Source organism: Microchirus variegatus (genome assembly GCF_963457635.1).
Source record: "Microchirus variegatus genome assembly, chromosome: 2".
NCBI classification, from domain to species: Eukaryota; Metazoa; Chordata; class Actinopteri; order Pleuronectiformes; family Soleidae; genus Microchirus; species Microchirus variegatus.
Window position 1 is genome coordinate 42,213,345 of NC_139803.1, and position 12,264 is coordinate 42,225,608.

Genomic DNA, 12,264 nt, shown 5'->3' on the forward strand with positions numbered 1-12,264 from the left:
CTTTGGTAGCACACACAGGCTGGACCAGTTAATCCCTTCATTATTAGGTTATTTGGATAATGCCCACATGCTAAGCTAAGATAATGTACACATTAAATACTAAGTTTCTTAAAGATTAGCATGTTAGCATTGTCATTAGGCCTTGAAAAGGACAAAGGCTCTATCAGCGTTTCCCTTCATTAACATACTTTTTTTTTTTTTTAAATGCTAACATGCTACATTAAGACAGTGAACAAATGGAAACGGATCACAATGACGCTCAATTTTGTCACAAATTTTAGGAATTAATCAAAACTCTTTCTTTGTCGTCAAATATTTATATTATATTTTATTTATTTATTAATTGCCTTTACAATCTCCATGAGCAACCCTGACGATGTTTTACCTCTACATTCCACTAGATGGAGCACTTATCCCATATACTTCTTCCTCTTTTAATAAAGTTTATAAAAACACACACACACGCGCAAAAGGGGCGGGCTCAGTTTCCCGTCGGCCAATCGCAGCTTTTCAGAACCAGCGTATGAACCAATCACAGCGTGTCGAACGAAATGCCGGAAGCAAACCTCTTGATTTATTTACCCCTGAGTTTCGCCTGTCAGGAAGCTCTCTGTCGAATTGTAGCCTTCAAACTATAGTCATTTTATTTTATTTATTTTTATTACATAACGTTTCGCTAAAGTTAGATTATGATTAATATAGTTTTGGGGTTTTAATATCCAAAACAAAAATAAGGTTACGGGATTTCGATGCCTGACAGACACATCCCAGGGATTCTAAAAGCCCAGGCCGGTGTTTGTTTACGCAGTTGACAGGCCTTATGCTAGCAGAGCTAGCACCGCTGCTCACAGGAGGAGACCGTGGACAATAAAGTAAGTCAAGACGTGTCTCATTAAGCTCAATTACATTCTTCCTTTTTAACCTTCGAAGTGCGGACTTCCGTAAATAAATAAACACATTAATAAGAAAACAAGCTAGCACAACAACCCGGTTTACTTTAGATCAACAAGTTCGTTCAAGTCACCCCGAATTTAACACGAACGTAGAAAGTGACCCGACACATTCAAGGAGTAATGTTCTTCCTGGTAACGTTTTTGTTGTTTTGTTGTTGTAATCGCCTTTTGTTCATTTATAAAATCAGTAAGTAAAACACCTTCACATGTCAGTGTTGTGTGTGTTTTAAACCAGCAGTGCAAACAAACTGCATTTAATGCAGTTAGTAATCACTGTTTGTGTTTGCACTGCTGTGTTTTTTTCCCTTCAAAATCCACAAAAAAAATCATCAAAAACAACATGACAGAGGTTCAGTACACTGTTAAAAAACACTTTGATGTCAAGCAAATTTAGCTCGTAGTAGTAGAACACTGTAAAACTAACCACTTAATGAGCCTTAAATCGAGAACAGGAAAAACTGCAATGCAAATCAGTTCTGTCATGTAAACAATGTTTATTTAAAATGAGTCAACTTTGACTTGATGAAGTTTAATTTCAGAATTTGCACACACCAGTTCTTTAACACAACTAACCTGTTCTATCTTAAGAAGACAATTTTTTTTTTTTACAATTTTAGGCCAAAAAAGAAGTGTATTATACTAAATTACTCAAACCACAATGAAGTGTTTTCTACACTTGAGCACAAATCTGAGATTTATTTGCTAAATATCATCCAAAAACGTGCAAAATGCAGCACCGACAGAACAGATCACAGATAATAAGGGCGTGTTTTTTTAGCGATTGTCGTGGCTTTGTTTTTGTTGTTGTTGTTGGTTTTTTTGTGTTGCGAAACCTCTGGATTGTGCGCTGCTGGCACCTTTTGAATCGCCTCAGTCACACAATGACAAAGCAGAAAGAGCTGGACCTGACAGACACACTGTTGTTTCCTGTAGTACTTTTCATGTGTTCCGTAGTACAGAACCGGAAAAACCACACGTTCTTGGGTAAAAATACAAAAAAAAAGACATATTTCAGCTACTCATTGAGAGTATGACGGACTCATTCACCTGCACCAAAGCCCATAGAGAAAATCTGTGTTTTAAGCTCATGGAGACACAGGAAATGCTGGGCCACTGCTGCCTCGTGTGGTCAGTTTGCGTCACCGATTTTAACTCCGAACAACGGATTTCAGACACAAAAGTCGCAAAAATAAAAAATAGTGATGGAGGCAGCGGTGGATCAACAACTCCTGTGTGCTGTGATGATAAAATCACTGATTTTCTCTATGGACTTTGGTGCAGGGAGAGTGAGTGGTTTACAAAATGACACACGGTTCAGTTTCCTGTTGGGAAAAGACTCGCTGATGTGGCAAGATGAAGTGGCAAAATATATGACTTTAGTATTTTAGAGGTTATGAAGGTAGTGCTGGGCGCGTCAACGCACGTTAGCGCTAACGCAAAAGACGCGCGTGACGTCATGTTTTAACGTGACTCCCGATTGTTAAAATGAGTCTCTAAAGTAACGATAAACTTTAAAAACCGACGCACACATACGTAGTACACAGGTACGCTATTTTTTTCATTTAATAAACAGACCACTCCAGTTCCACTGTAGGCTAACGCTAATAGCGCTAAAGGAGCTAACGGAGCTAACTGGTAAACGGTGCCTGGACTCCGGTGTCGCGGCACGTAAACATGACGCATCGCGCGTCTTTTTCCGGTCAGTCCTCGTGGAAACGCGACATTGCGTTATCGCGCGTTAAGCTAGTGCCCAGCACTAAAAAATAAAAAGCTTTTCCGTCCTGTGTGGCTCAGGGTCAGCGGGGTCAGTAATGCGCTGAAGCGACGATGGACACCGCGGACCACGTCACCGAGGGCGACCCTCTGAAGAGGGGAGAGGAGGGAGGCGAGTCGGCGACCGAGCCGAAGAAGACGGACTGGAAGGAGAAGCTGGGCGTGACCAAACTGACCCACTGGCGAACGGGGGTCTTCTTCTTCTCCCTGTTCCTCTGCCTCACCATCGTGTTTGCCTTCTCCTTCGTCCTCCCCTGTCCTGTGCGACCGCAGTATCTCATCTCGTGGAACAGGTCTTTCCCTGAAGCAGGTCTGTGCCCTTTAACTGTTGAGACTTATTGCCGTTGTGTTAAGTCTTGACTTACGTCGTCTGTTTTTGTGTCTTTTTGCCACAGCCACCTACGACTTCCTGGCCATTGAAGACACGAGCGCCGACAAGGTCCTGGACGTGGTGTTTGCCCTCAAAACCACGGAAGCGACCGTGAACAACACGTGCGATAAAGCAGGTGTGAAGCCGTTTCCATTTAATCACAAAGAAACTTTAGGTTTCTTGTTTTTAAAGCCGTTAACGCTGTTTTTTGGTGTCTGCGCCATTACCTCGTTTACGAAGCCCTAAAGTTTGGAACACGCTGGGTATCGTTACGTAAGGATCCCGTCTCCTGAAAAGCAGATCCTCCTGCTCCGGGCACCAGTCCGGGCACATCCGGGTTGCGTACATACCGCAGAAGAAGAAGATCGTCCGTTGTGGAGGTGTTTCACTTGCGACAGTGTCCTCTGACTCTGGGTCTGACTCCGATAATGAGTAGCTGACGTGCTAATTATGTTACTTCCAGGTATCTGGCCAATCACAAGACAGTTCCGTCTTCTGGGGGTGAGATTTCAGTCTGAAACAGCGCGGCTGATGAGAGCTTCAGTGAGGAGAGGTTTCTATCGGCTCTTTTGCAAGACTCACATATAACTTGCATATATGTGCGATAGGACCCACTCTATGGGAGCTTTAATGCGTGTTTCTGTGTGAAAAACGGCCAAAAGAAGCGACACCGGCCGCTGTGACGGTAGTTTTTATGTACTTTTACTCTAAAACGACCGCGGGAACGCCGTAAGTCTAACCAAGTCGAACAAACGGCTAAATAATCGGTGAAATTGGTGACTCGCTCTCGCGGCGTTTTTCCAGGTCTGCCTTCGCCGTGCGTGTTCGTGATGTCGGTGGACGGGACGGACGGAAAGACGCTGTGGGAGCTCGGCCTGCACCCCGAGCTCCACTGGGCCCAGTGTGGCCTGCAGGGGGACACGGGCCGGAGCTGGGACTGCCTGCTGTCCCACTCCGACAGCATCACGGCCGCGTTCAAACGCAACGGTTCGTCCCCCGTCATCGCACACGCACATTTTGTTTTTTTGTTTGTTCGAGAAAAGGCTAACGGTCGTTTGTGCACAGGTAGCGTGAAGTGGCAGCAGCCTCGGCCCGCCGGTCTACACACCGCCGTGCCCGTGCTCGGCGTCCCAGACCTGGACGGAGACAAGGTCGGTGATGTGGCTCTGGTGGCGTCCGATAAGACACAGGTAAATGTTTGTCTTAGAAAGTGTCAGAAAGTGTCAGAAAGACAAACATGTCAGTGATTCTGTGATTGTTTCCCACCGTCGTAATCTGCAGACCAAGCTAGCGTTCCTCTCCGGGGAGACGGGAGTCCAGATCGGCTCCACGGTGACACTCGACGACTCCGCGGAGACGCGGAAACATCTCCTCCATCGCAGCGCACACGGCTCTTACTACGTGCTGCTCCAACAAGGTAAGAGTCGGGAGTAAGATTCGGTAATCCCAGCAGATTACGTCGCTGAAGAGTGTCACGGACAAGTGCTCGCCGATTGATGGGTCGGACAGAAAACATCGGTAGCTATCGGAGAAAACAATATTCTCCGATAGCTACGTCGACTGGGCTGCGTAGTTCTATCCTAAATGGACTGCAGGTGCGTTTGCTGTAGTAATGACATTTTTTACGAGGTTTCTTGAATGCAACTTGAGGCTTTTTGCTGTAGTGGTGACGTCCACCGTCGTCGGATCCACTTTGTCCGTCGTATAACATCACTAGCGGGAAACGGTCTTCTCGGAGAGCTCCTTTTGGGCCGTATACGATTCAGTCGGCTCGCGTTTGCGCTGGAATAATTAGCGGATTAGCTTCCCGCGCAGCTCAGTGTTACGTCTTTTTCCAAACCGTCTCCGAATGCGGTTTTTTCGGCGATCGGATTTGAGGACGCGTTGAATGCTAAATGTTGGAGATTAACGTGTGTCTTTTTAACGGATCTGGGTCAGTTCGGGCGTTGTCGGACTCACGATCGGTCTCGACGCTCAAAACTTTGTTTTGTACGTAAGACGGGAGACATTGCGATGACGTTTTGTCCGTATTATGTCCTAAATGGACCGCATGTGTGTTTGCAGTCGTAATGACATTTTCTTACGAGGTTTCTTGAATGCAACTCGAAGCTGCTCCTCTAAGCCGAACACGCTACGTTGCTTTCACGAGCTCTCGTTGGCTGGAATTTTACGCAAAACATCGGTGGCGGGAAGAACAATCTTGTCCAGCGAGAGCTCCCGTTGGACCGTGTACGTTTTTTGCACGTAAGACGGGAGACGTTACGATGACGTTGACTCGCGCTGTGGCTCTGTGTCGATTCAGACTCCGGCTTGTACGGCCTGGCTCTGTGGAGAATCGCCGAGAAGGCTCAAGCGGGGATGGAGCGCCGCCTCAAGAAGGACAAAGACTGGGAGAAGAAAGCCAGCGCCACCTCTGGCCTCGTGCCCATCTACACGTGAGAACTCCGTCTTTTCAGTGTCGGCCCGGGAACGACCTCGCAAAAAAACACGCGCTGACGCTTTATCTCCACGACGCAGGTCCGACCCGGTGAGGCGAGTGCTGAGGACGCAGGAGGCCAACGAACGCTCCAACCTGCTGCTCGTGACGGAGAACGCGGTGACGCTGATCGACGGGAAAACCCTGAAGCAACTGTGGAGAGTCAACACCAGCACGGTCCTCAGGTAGCACACGAAAAAGGGTTATCGTAACGTCGGCGTTTATCTGTTATCGTGGCTACGCACGAGCCGCGGGAGATTTGCAGTGACGTTTAGAAAGTCGCCTGAAATGGCGACTGCGCGGCATGTCCGAAGAAATCAAAGAAACAAAACAACACATCGGTATCACTCGATAAGGGCTAGGCTAACGCAACGTGGACGCCCTCGCGTCGCACTCTGCAGACAGTGTGTGTCGGACACAAGTCTACGCTAGCGCAAGAACATGTTAGCGGCTTTATCTCACGGAAAGACCAACTCTTCTGACTGGAAACTGAAGTTAAAGGCATAGTTGGGAATTCTGGACATAAGACCTATTTTCCAACTCAGCCGGTGTGATGGAGACGTTTTTCAAGAAATTTCATTCAGTTCTTCTCGTTGCCGAGTACGCTGGTGCTATGGCTAGCGCAAGTCAATGGTACCAGCTAGCTCATAGCGACTCCACATTGCACCCGAGGCAAATCAATTGTAACGGCAGACTATCGATGATGTACATATCTGTGTTGATGTTTGAAATAAAACCAACCTTTGCAATTTGAAGGATTTATGTCTCAACAGCAGCAGCAGCGCGTCATACTTCCTGTTAGCCTATGGCAGCGGCGGACTGATTCTGCTGCTGCTGAGAAAGTAGTCCCTCAAAAATTCATGCGACGTGAGGTTAGTTTTGTCTCAAATATTATTCTATCAACACAGATATGTACATCGATGCACTGTGGAGTCGGTACGAGCGTTTCTAATGCCATGCTAGCTGATACCATTGACTTGCGCTAGCCATAGCACCAGCGAACTCGGCAACGAGAAGAACGGAATGAAATTTCTTGAAAACGTCTCCAGACGTCTCCATCGCACCGGCTGAGTTGGAAAATAGGTCTCGTGTCCAAAATTCCGAACTATCCCTTTAACGCCGCTCACTAAATGACTCGCACTCCCGCACCAAAGTCAAAAATCTGTTCTCATTCACGCAGCGAGCCTTCCTTTGGTCACTTCAACATCGACGGCGTGCTCGACGTCGTGGTCGAGGAGGACGTCGGCAACCACACAAAGAGGGTACGTCGCGTTTTTGAGAACGTCCGTACGTTTAGCTCCTCTCGCGTCATACGTACCGTTTTTCTTTCTAGATTGTTATCCTCGACGGAACGTCCGGCGCCGCGCTGTGGGAACTCGATCTCCTGGCCGCGCCCAACTCGCCGAGGCCCGCCTCCATCCACACCACCAACTTCGTCTCCATCTTTGTGTTCTTCGGCGCCCTGCCCTCGCGGACAAACGCCACGGTAAGTTTGCCGGCCGCCGCCTCACGTCGGAAGAGATTCGCCGAAAAAAATGTCGATATCTGATCTCAAACCTTTTGCTTCCCAGGTTCCCTTGATCGGCGACAGACGCTCGTACATGCTGCACCCGCTCTACTCTGAGGTTCTTCTGGAGTCCGCCAACGTCGTGGACCACGTCGTGGCGTACAAAGGTGATCCCGAATCTCCTTTGATCTAAAATGATCGTAACTTTTTCTCACTTTCGAGTCCAGGAGGAGGCGAAGGGCTAGCTCTTTTTCGCGGCTCGTAGAGCGGAAACACCAGACCAGTATTGTCCCGGGGTTCTCATCTCTTGCTCCTCGTCTAAAACTTTGTCGGGAAGTAGATCCAGAGAAGTTCGCAATCATTTGTGTTTATTTGGGCTAAGTTAACGTAACCGGCGACTGTTCGCTTGGGGCTAACGCTAACCCTCAGCCCAATTAATCACCAAACGACAACAACAACAATGCGACAAAGAGCTTGAACTAAGCTAAGTTTCGACTTTCCCGTTCAATATAGGCCACGCCCCCTCTCCCACAGTCGATTGTCTAACGTGACTGACAAGAATATCGAGACTTGGCGGGATTTTGATCGCAGCTTTGACAGGATTCGCGCGGTCTGGCGTCATTGTCGCAGAATTCCCGTTTACCGACAGTTCCTCGGACGAAACCAGCTACCACAAGACAATATATAGCTAAAGCAGACCTTTAGCTATCGTAGGTCGTTTTCACAACCGATCGTCCGTTAGACTCGGCACGATTTGGGGTGTGTTGTAACGTAACGTTCAGCCTGTCCGAGTTTGCTTTCACACTTTTCGTACTCAATAGCGTATTCCCCTCCTAGCCTGAGGCGGCGCTGCAACAATTACTGTAAACAAACAATCAAAGAAGAAGAAAACTGGCTCATCTGTCGGTCACTGCAGGGCAACTTCTGTTTCCTTTCTACACGTGCGTATGTTTTTTTTACCCACAATGCCCTGCGTTGTCGTCCGCTTCCTGCATTTGGTTCACACGAAGCTAACCCAGACCTACGTTTTTTTTTTTTTAGAGTTTGGAGTTTCCGTGAATGACATTATAACCGTGTTTTTTTTTTGTTTGTTTTTAAAAATCGCAGCTACGCTGTTGGAGCGCGGCCGCCACGCCGCCTACTTATCGCTAACGGGCCCGGCGACGGAGGACGCCGGCGCCGACGCCACCGTGGTCCTCAGCAAACGGAAGCTGAAGCAGGACGTCCCCGACAGCAGGGTGGTGCCCGTCGGCGGCGGCGGCGTCGGAAGCTCGGAGACGGACAGCGACATCAAAGAGGCCTTTAACCGCCTCCGCTTCAGCGACGAGTGACGGGAGCCGGGAGCCGGGGGGCGAAAAAGTTCGTACACTAGCTGAGACTTTACTGCTGAAAAAAAACCAAATGATCATTTTGTGGCCAAACGGGGGCAGCGTCTGCCTTCGCACTTGACTTTTGTCCAAGGAGCCACTCGTTCTGCTGCTGCTGCTGATGATGATGATGATGATGATGATGATGATGATGATCTCCTCCTGCTGACGAATCAAAAGAACCCGTCTTGTAAATCTTTCGAATCGCACCACGCATGCACCAAAGAAGTGCTCCTCTATTATTTACCGCCGCCGCGGAGGTGGTTTTTCGGGTTTGTAGCAGCTGTTTGCGTCACGCGGCGCATGTCGGCACAGGTGCTAGCTGCTGCTGCTGCTGCTGCTGTTTTTACAGACGACACCATCGACCTTTAAAGTTACAGTGCCACTTTGTTTTCGATGAAGCTCAGTGAAAAGCAAAGATTTTAGCCACTTAAAACGCAGTTTTACGTCGATCGGTAAACCACACCAAACCCCATAGAGAAAATCGTTGGTTTTTTAGCTCGCAGGGACGCATGAGCTGCTGGTCCGCTGCTGCCTCGTGTGGTCACTTTGTGTCACCGAGGTTCATCTGAACGATGGATTTCAAACACTAAAGTCACAAAATCGACGATTTTCTCTATGGGGTTTGGTGCACGGAGAAAACTGAGAACGTAGCAAAAAAAAGAGGCTTTAGCAATTTATTCAATTTAATCTGACTCTTTATCTCGCTGTTAAACAGCCTTTATGGAATGGAAACTGAACCGTGTCTCAATGTAAACCGCTCACTCTGCCACACCAAAGTCCACAGAGAAAATCGGTGATTTTACATCACAGCACGCGGGGAGTTGTCGATCCACCGTAGCCACCGCTAGCGAGTTAAAATCTGTCGTTTTGTGACTCAAGTGTTTGTTCAGGTTTACGTCAGTGACACAAAGTGACCACACGAGGCAGTGCTGATTTTCTCGAGTTTGGAGTGTGGCCTAAAAAAAAATTTTTCACAGTCTTGCTAGGCGGCTGTGTGTCGGTAACCTCATACACAGATCTATCCCTTTAAGTACACACTAGGATTGTTACATTTTCTATCATCGACTTTATTTGCAACGGTGACTTTATTTCGACAACGACTGCTACTTTAATCCAAGATGCTGTAACAGTGATGCAGACGCACACTGAAGAGTAAAAATAACGCCGAGTCACCTTTCATCGTGCAGAGTCATTGCTGCGGGTGAACGTTTATCGCTGTACGTTATTATTAATATATTGAAACTGTATTATTTTTAGACTCGATGTGCTTGACTCTAAAGAAACAATAAACGACTTTTAAGAGAAATTTTGTCCAATTTGTTGCAAGAAACACCAAAATTATGTGGGATTAAAAAATGTGAAATTGTCGAAATTTGAGTGGAAAACAAAAGTGAATATTCACATTTAAGAAGCTAACAAATCACTGTTCATAAGTGTTTTACCTTGTTCTTAATTTTATTATCTTGTTAAATTATTCATTTAATTTCCCCCGTGACCAAAGTAAGGAAGGATTGAAGCAAGAAAGAAAAGTCGGGAACCTTCTTCTTCCGACGTTCCTCCGTCCTCTTTGTTTCCTCCGTCCTCTTTATTTCCTCCATCCTCTTTATTTCCTCCGTCCTCTTTATTTCCTACGTCCTCTTTATTTCCTCCGTCCTCTTTATTTCCGTGGTTTCTTCAGAACCACTTTGAGGCTCGAGGGAAGGCCCAACTCCAGCAAACGCTTGTGAAACTGACGCAAAAAAACGAACACAACGAAACAAATTTAGCATCGTTAGTTTGCCTGATGTGACAGTAAACGTACGTTACCTTAAATCAAAATACACGTTTTTTTCCGTACAGTTCGCGTCTCACCTCGACGAACACCAGCTCTTCGACGTCGTCTTCGCTCAGTTTCGCCTTCGACGTGAACTTCAGTCCCAAGTGAATCACAAGTTCTCCTGAGGAAAATCAATACTTGGGTCACTTTCATTTACATTTTTCGGACAGATTACGATAAAAATGACTTGTACTTGTATAAATGTACCATCAGTGATGATTGAAGTTAGTACATTTCTACGCAGATGATTCACAACTTTTTACAAAATACAGAAACATAAATAACCAAGGATCTTCTATGTGGTGTTCCCCAGGGATCAATACTGGGCCCACTTTAATATTTTTTATTATCATTATTATTATTATTTTAAAACATATTTAAATGAAAATAATTGCAAAAAAATATGCATTTCCAAATACTTGATACTTGATGTTTCATTGTATCCAGTCAAGTATCAAGTATCTGGGTAAATAAACAAGGTTCAAGTTGCAGTTTATGCGCGGTGTACCTCAGGGCTCAATACTGGGGCCACTTTAATTTAAATTTTTCTGACAAAAATAAAAACTACTTTCTATGCAGATGATTCAAAATGTCATAATTTAGTAAAATACAGAAAAATTCAACTCCCTTACCAATTTTAGATCCCAACTTAGGACAATGAAGGATCTTCTATGTGGTGTTCCCCAGGGATCAATACTGGGGCCACTTTAATTTTAATAAAAAAATAAAAATTTAGCATATTTTTTTTAGCATATTTTAGCATATATATATACAAAAAAATATGCATTTCCAAATACTTGATACTTGATGTTTCATTGTATCCAGTCAAGTATCAAGTATCTGGGGGTGAAAAAACTAGGTTCAAGTTGCAGTTTATACGCGGTGTACCTCAGAGCTCAATACTCGGGCCACTTAAATGTTGTTTTTTTAAAGCATATTTAAATAAAAATTATTGCAAAAAAATATACATTTCCAAATAGTTGACACTTGATGATTCATTGTATCCAGTCAAGTATCAAGTATCTGGGGGGGAAACTAGGTTCAAGTTGCAGTTTATACGCGGTGTACCTCAGGGCTCAATACTGGGGCCACTTTAATTTTTAAATTTTCCAACATATTAGAATAAAAGTAATTGTAAAAAATGGATACTTGACTTGATATAATGAAGGGGGGTGTCTCTCACCAGGAGTGGATGTAGTTTGGTCCAGTTTTGACGTTTCAAACTGCACAGATGACGTAAACCCTGGTGCGGTCGAGTCTCTTTCTGTCGTCGTCGTCGTCGTCGTGGTCGATTTCCCTCGAGTCGTAGCGGCGCTGCTGGACAAAGTCGTCTCATTTGGAGTTTCGTCTGTAAAATGGATATGTATACATATATATATGGCACCAAAAATGTTTAATAAAATAGAAAAAAATAGAAAACCGACTCACCAGTAAAGGCGAGAATCGGCTTAGTGAGCGCGGTTGAAGGCGGCGAAGGTGGCGTCGTCTCTGTAACGAGACAAAGGTCAGTGATTGAGGCGTTCATTTTACAAAAAAGGACTAATTTTTTACTCAAATATTGGACAAAAAGAAAGAATTTTCAAGTCTGAACCTGTGAAAAAAATATGTGTAATGGTTCAGGACTAGTTTGTTCTGGTCCACTTTATATGTGGTGTTTATGTGGTGTTCCCCAAGGCTCAACACTGGGGCCGCTACAATTCAAATTTGAGACCTTCTTTAAATGACATTCGTGGGGTAAAACTGGGTAAATCTAAATGTACGCACCAGTCAGAGGAGTCGTCGTTGAGGGCTTGTCAGTCGTGGTGACGCCTGTGATCAGAAAAACAACCAGCGATCCAGTTTAAGGATCTCGCGTTTGGCCGAATGAAATAATGCGATTCGTCCAAACTCACGTTCTCCGTAGCAGACGAAGGCGAGACTCCTGCCGCACTCTTCGTCCGACCAACGGCCGGCGTTACCCAGGTTAGCCGCAACGCAGCTCTGCTTCCCTCCCGCGTTA

General features: G+C 45.7%; 1 protein-coding gene across 1 annotated transcript; it reads left to right on the forward strand.

Moving 5' to 3' along the window:
* Nucleotides 1-804: 804 nt before the first annotated feature.
* fam234a (family with sequence similarity 234 member A) lies at nt 805-9,743 on the forward strand. The gene is made up of 12 exons (XM_083910192.1): nt 805-872; nt 2,748-3,036; nt 3,122-3,232; nt 3,901-4,083; nt 4,162-4,286; nt 4,378-4,513; nt 5,399-5,531; nt 5,614-5,757; nt 6,753-6,834; nt 6,906-7,058; nt 7,144-7,246; nt 8,187-9,743. Exons 2-12 carry the CDS (start codon nt 2,781-2,783, stop codon nt 8,408-8,410), a joined length of 1,650 nt encoding a protein of 549 aa, XP_083766318.1. The 5' UTR covers nt 805-872; nt 2,748-2,780; the 3' UTR covers nt 8,411-9,743.
* The last annotated feature ends 2,521 nt before the right edge of the window (nt 9,744-12,264 follow it).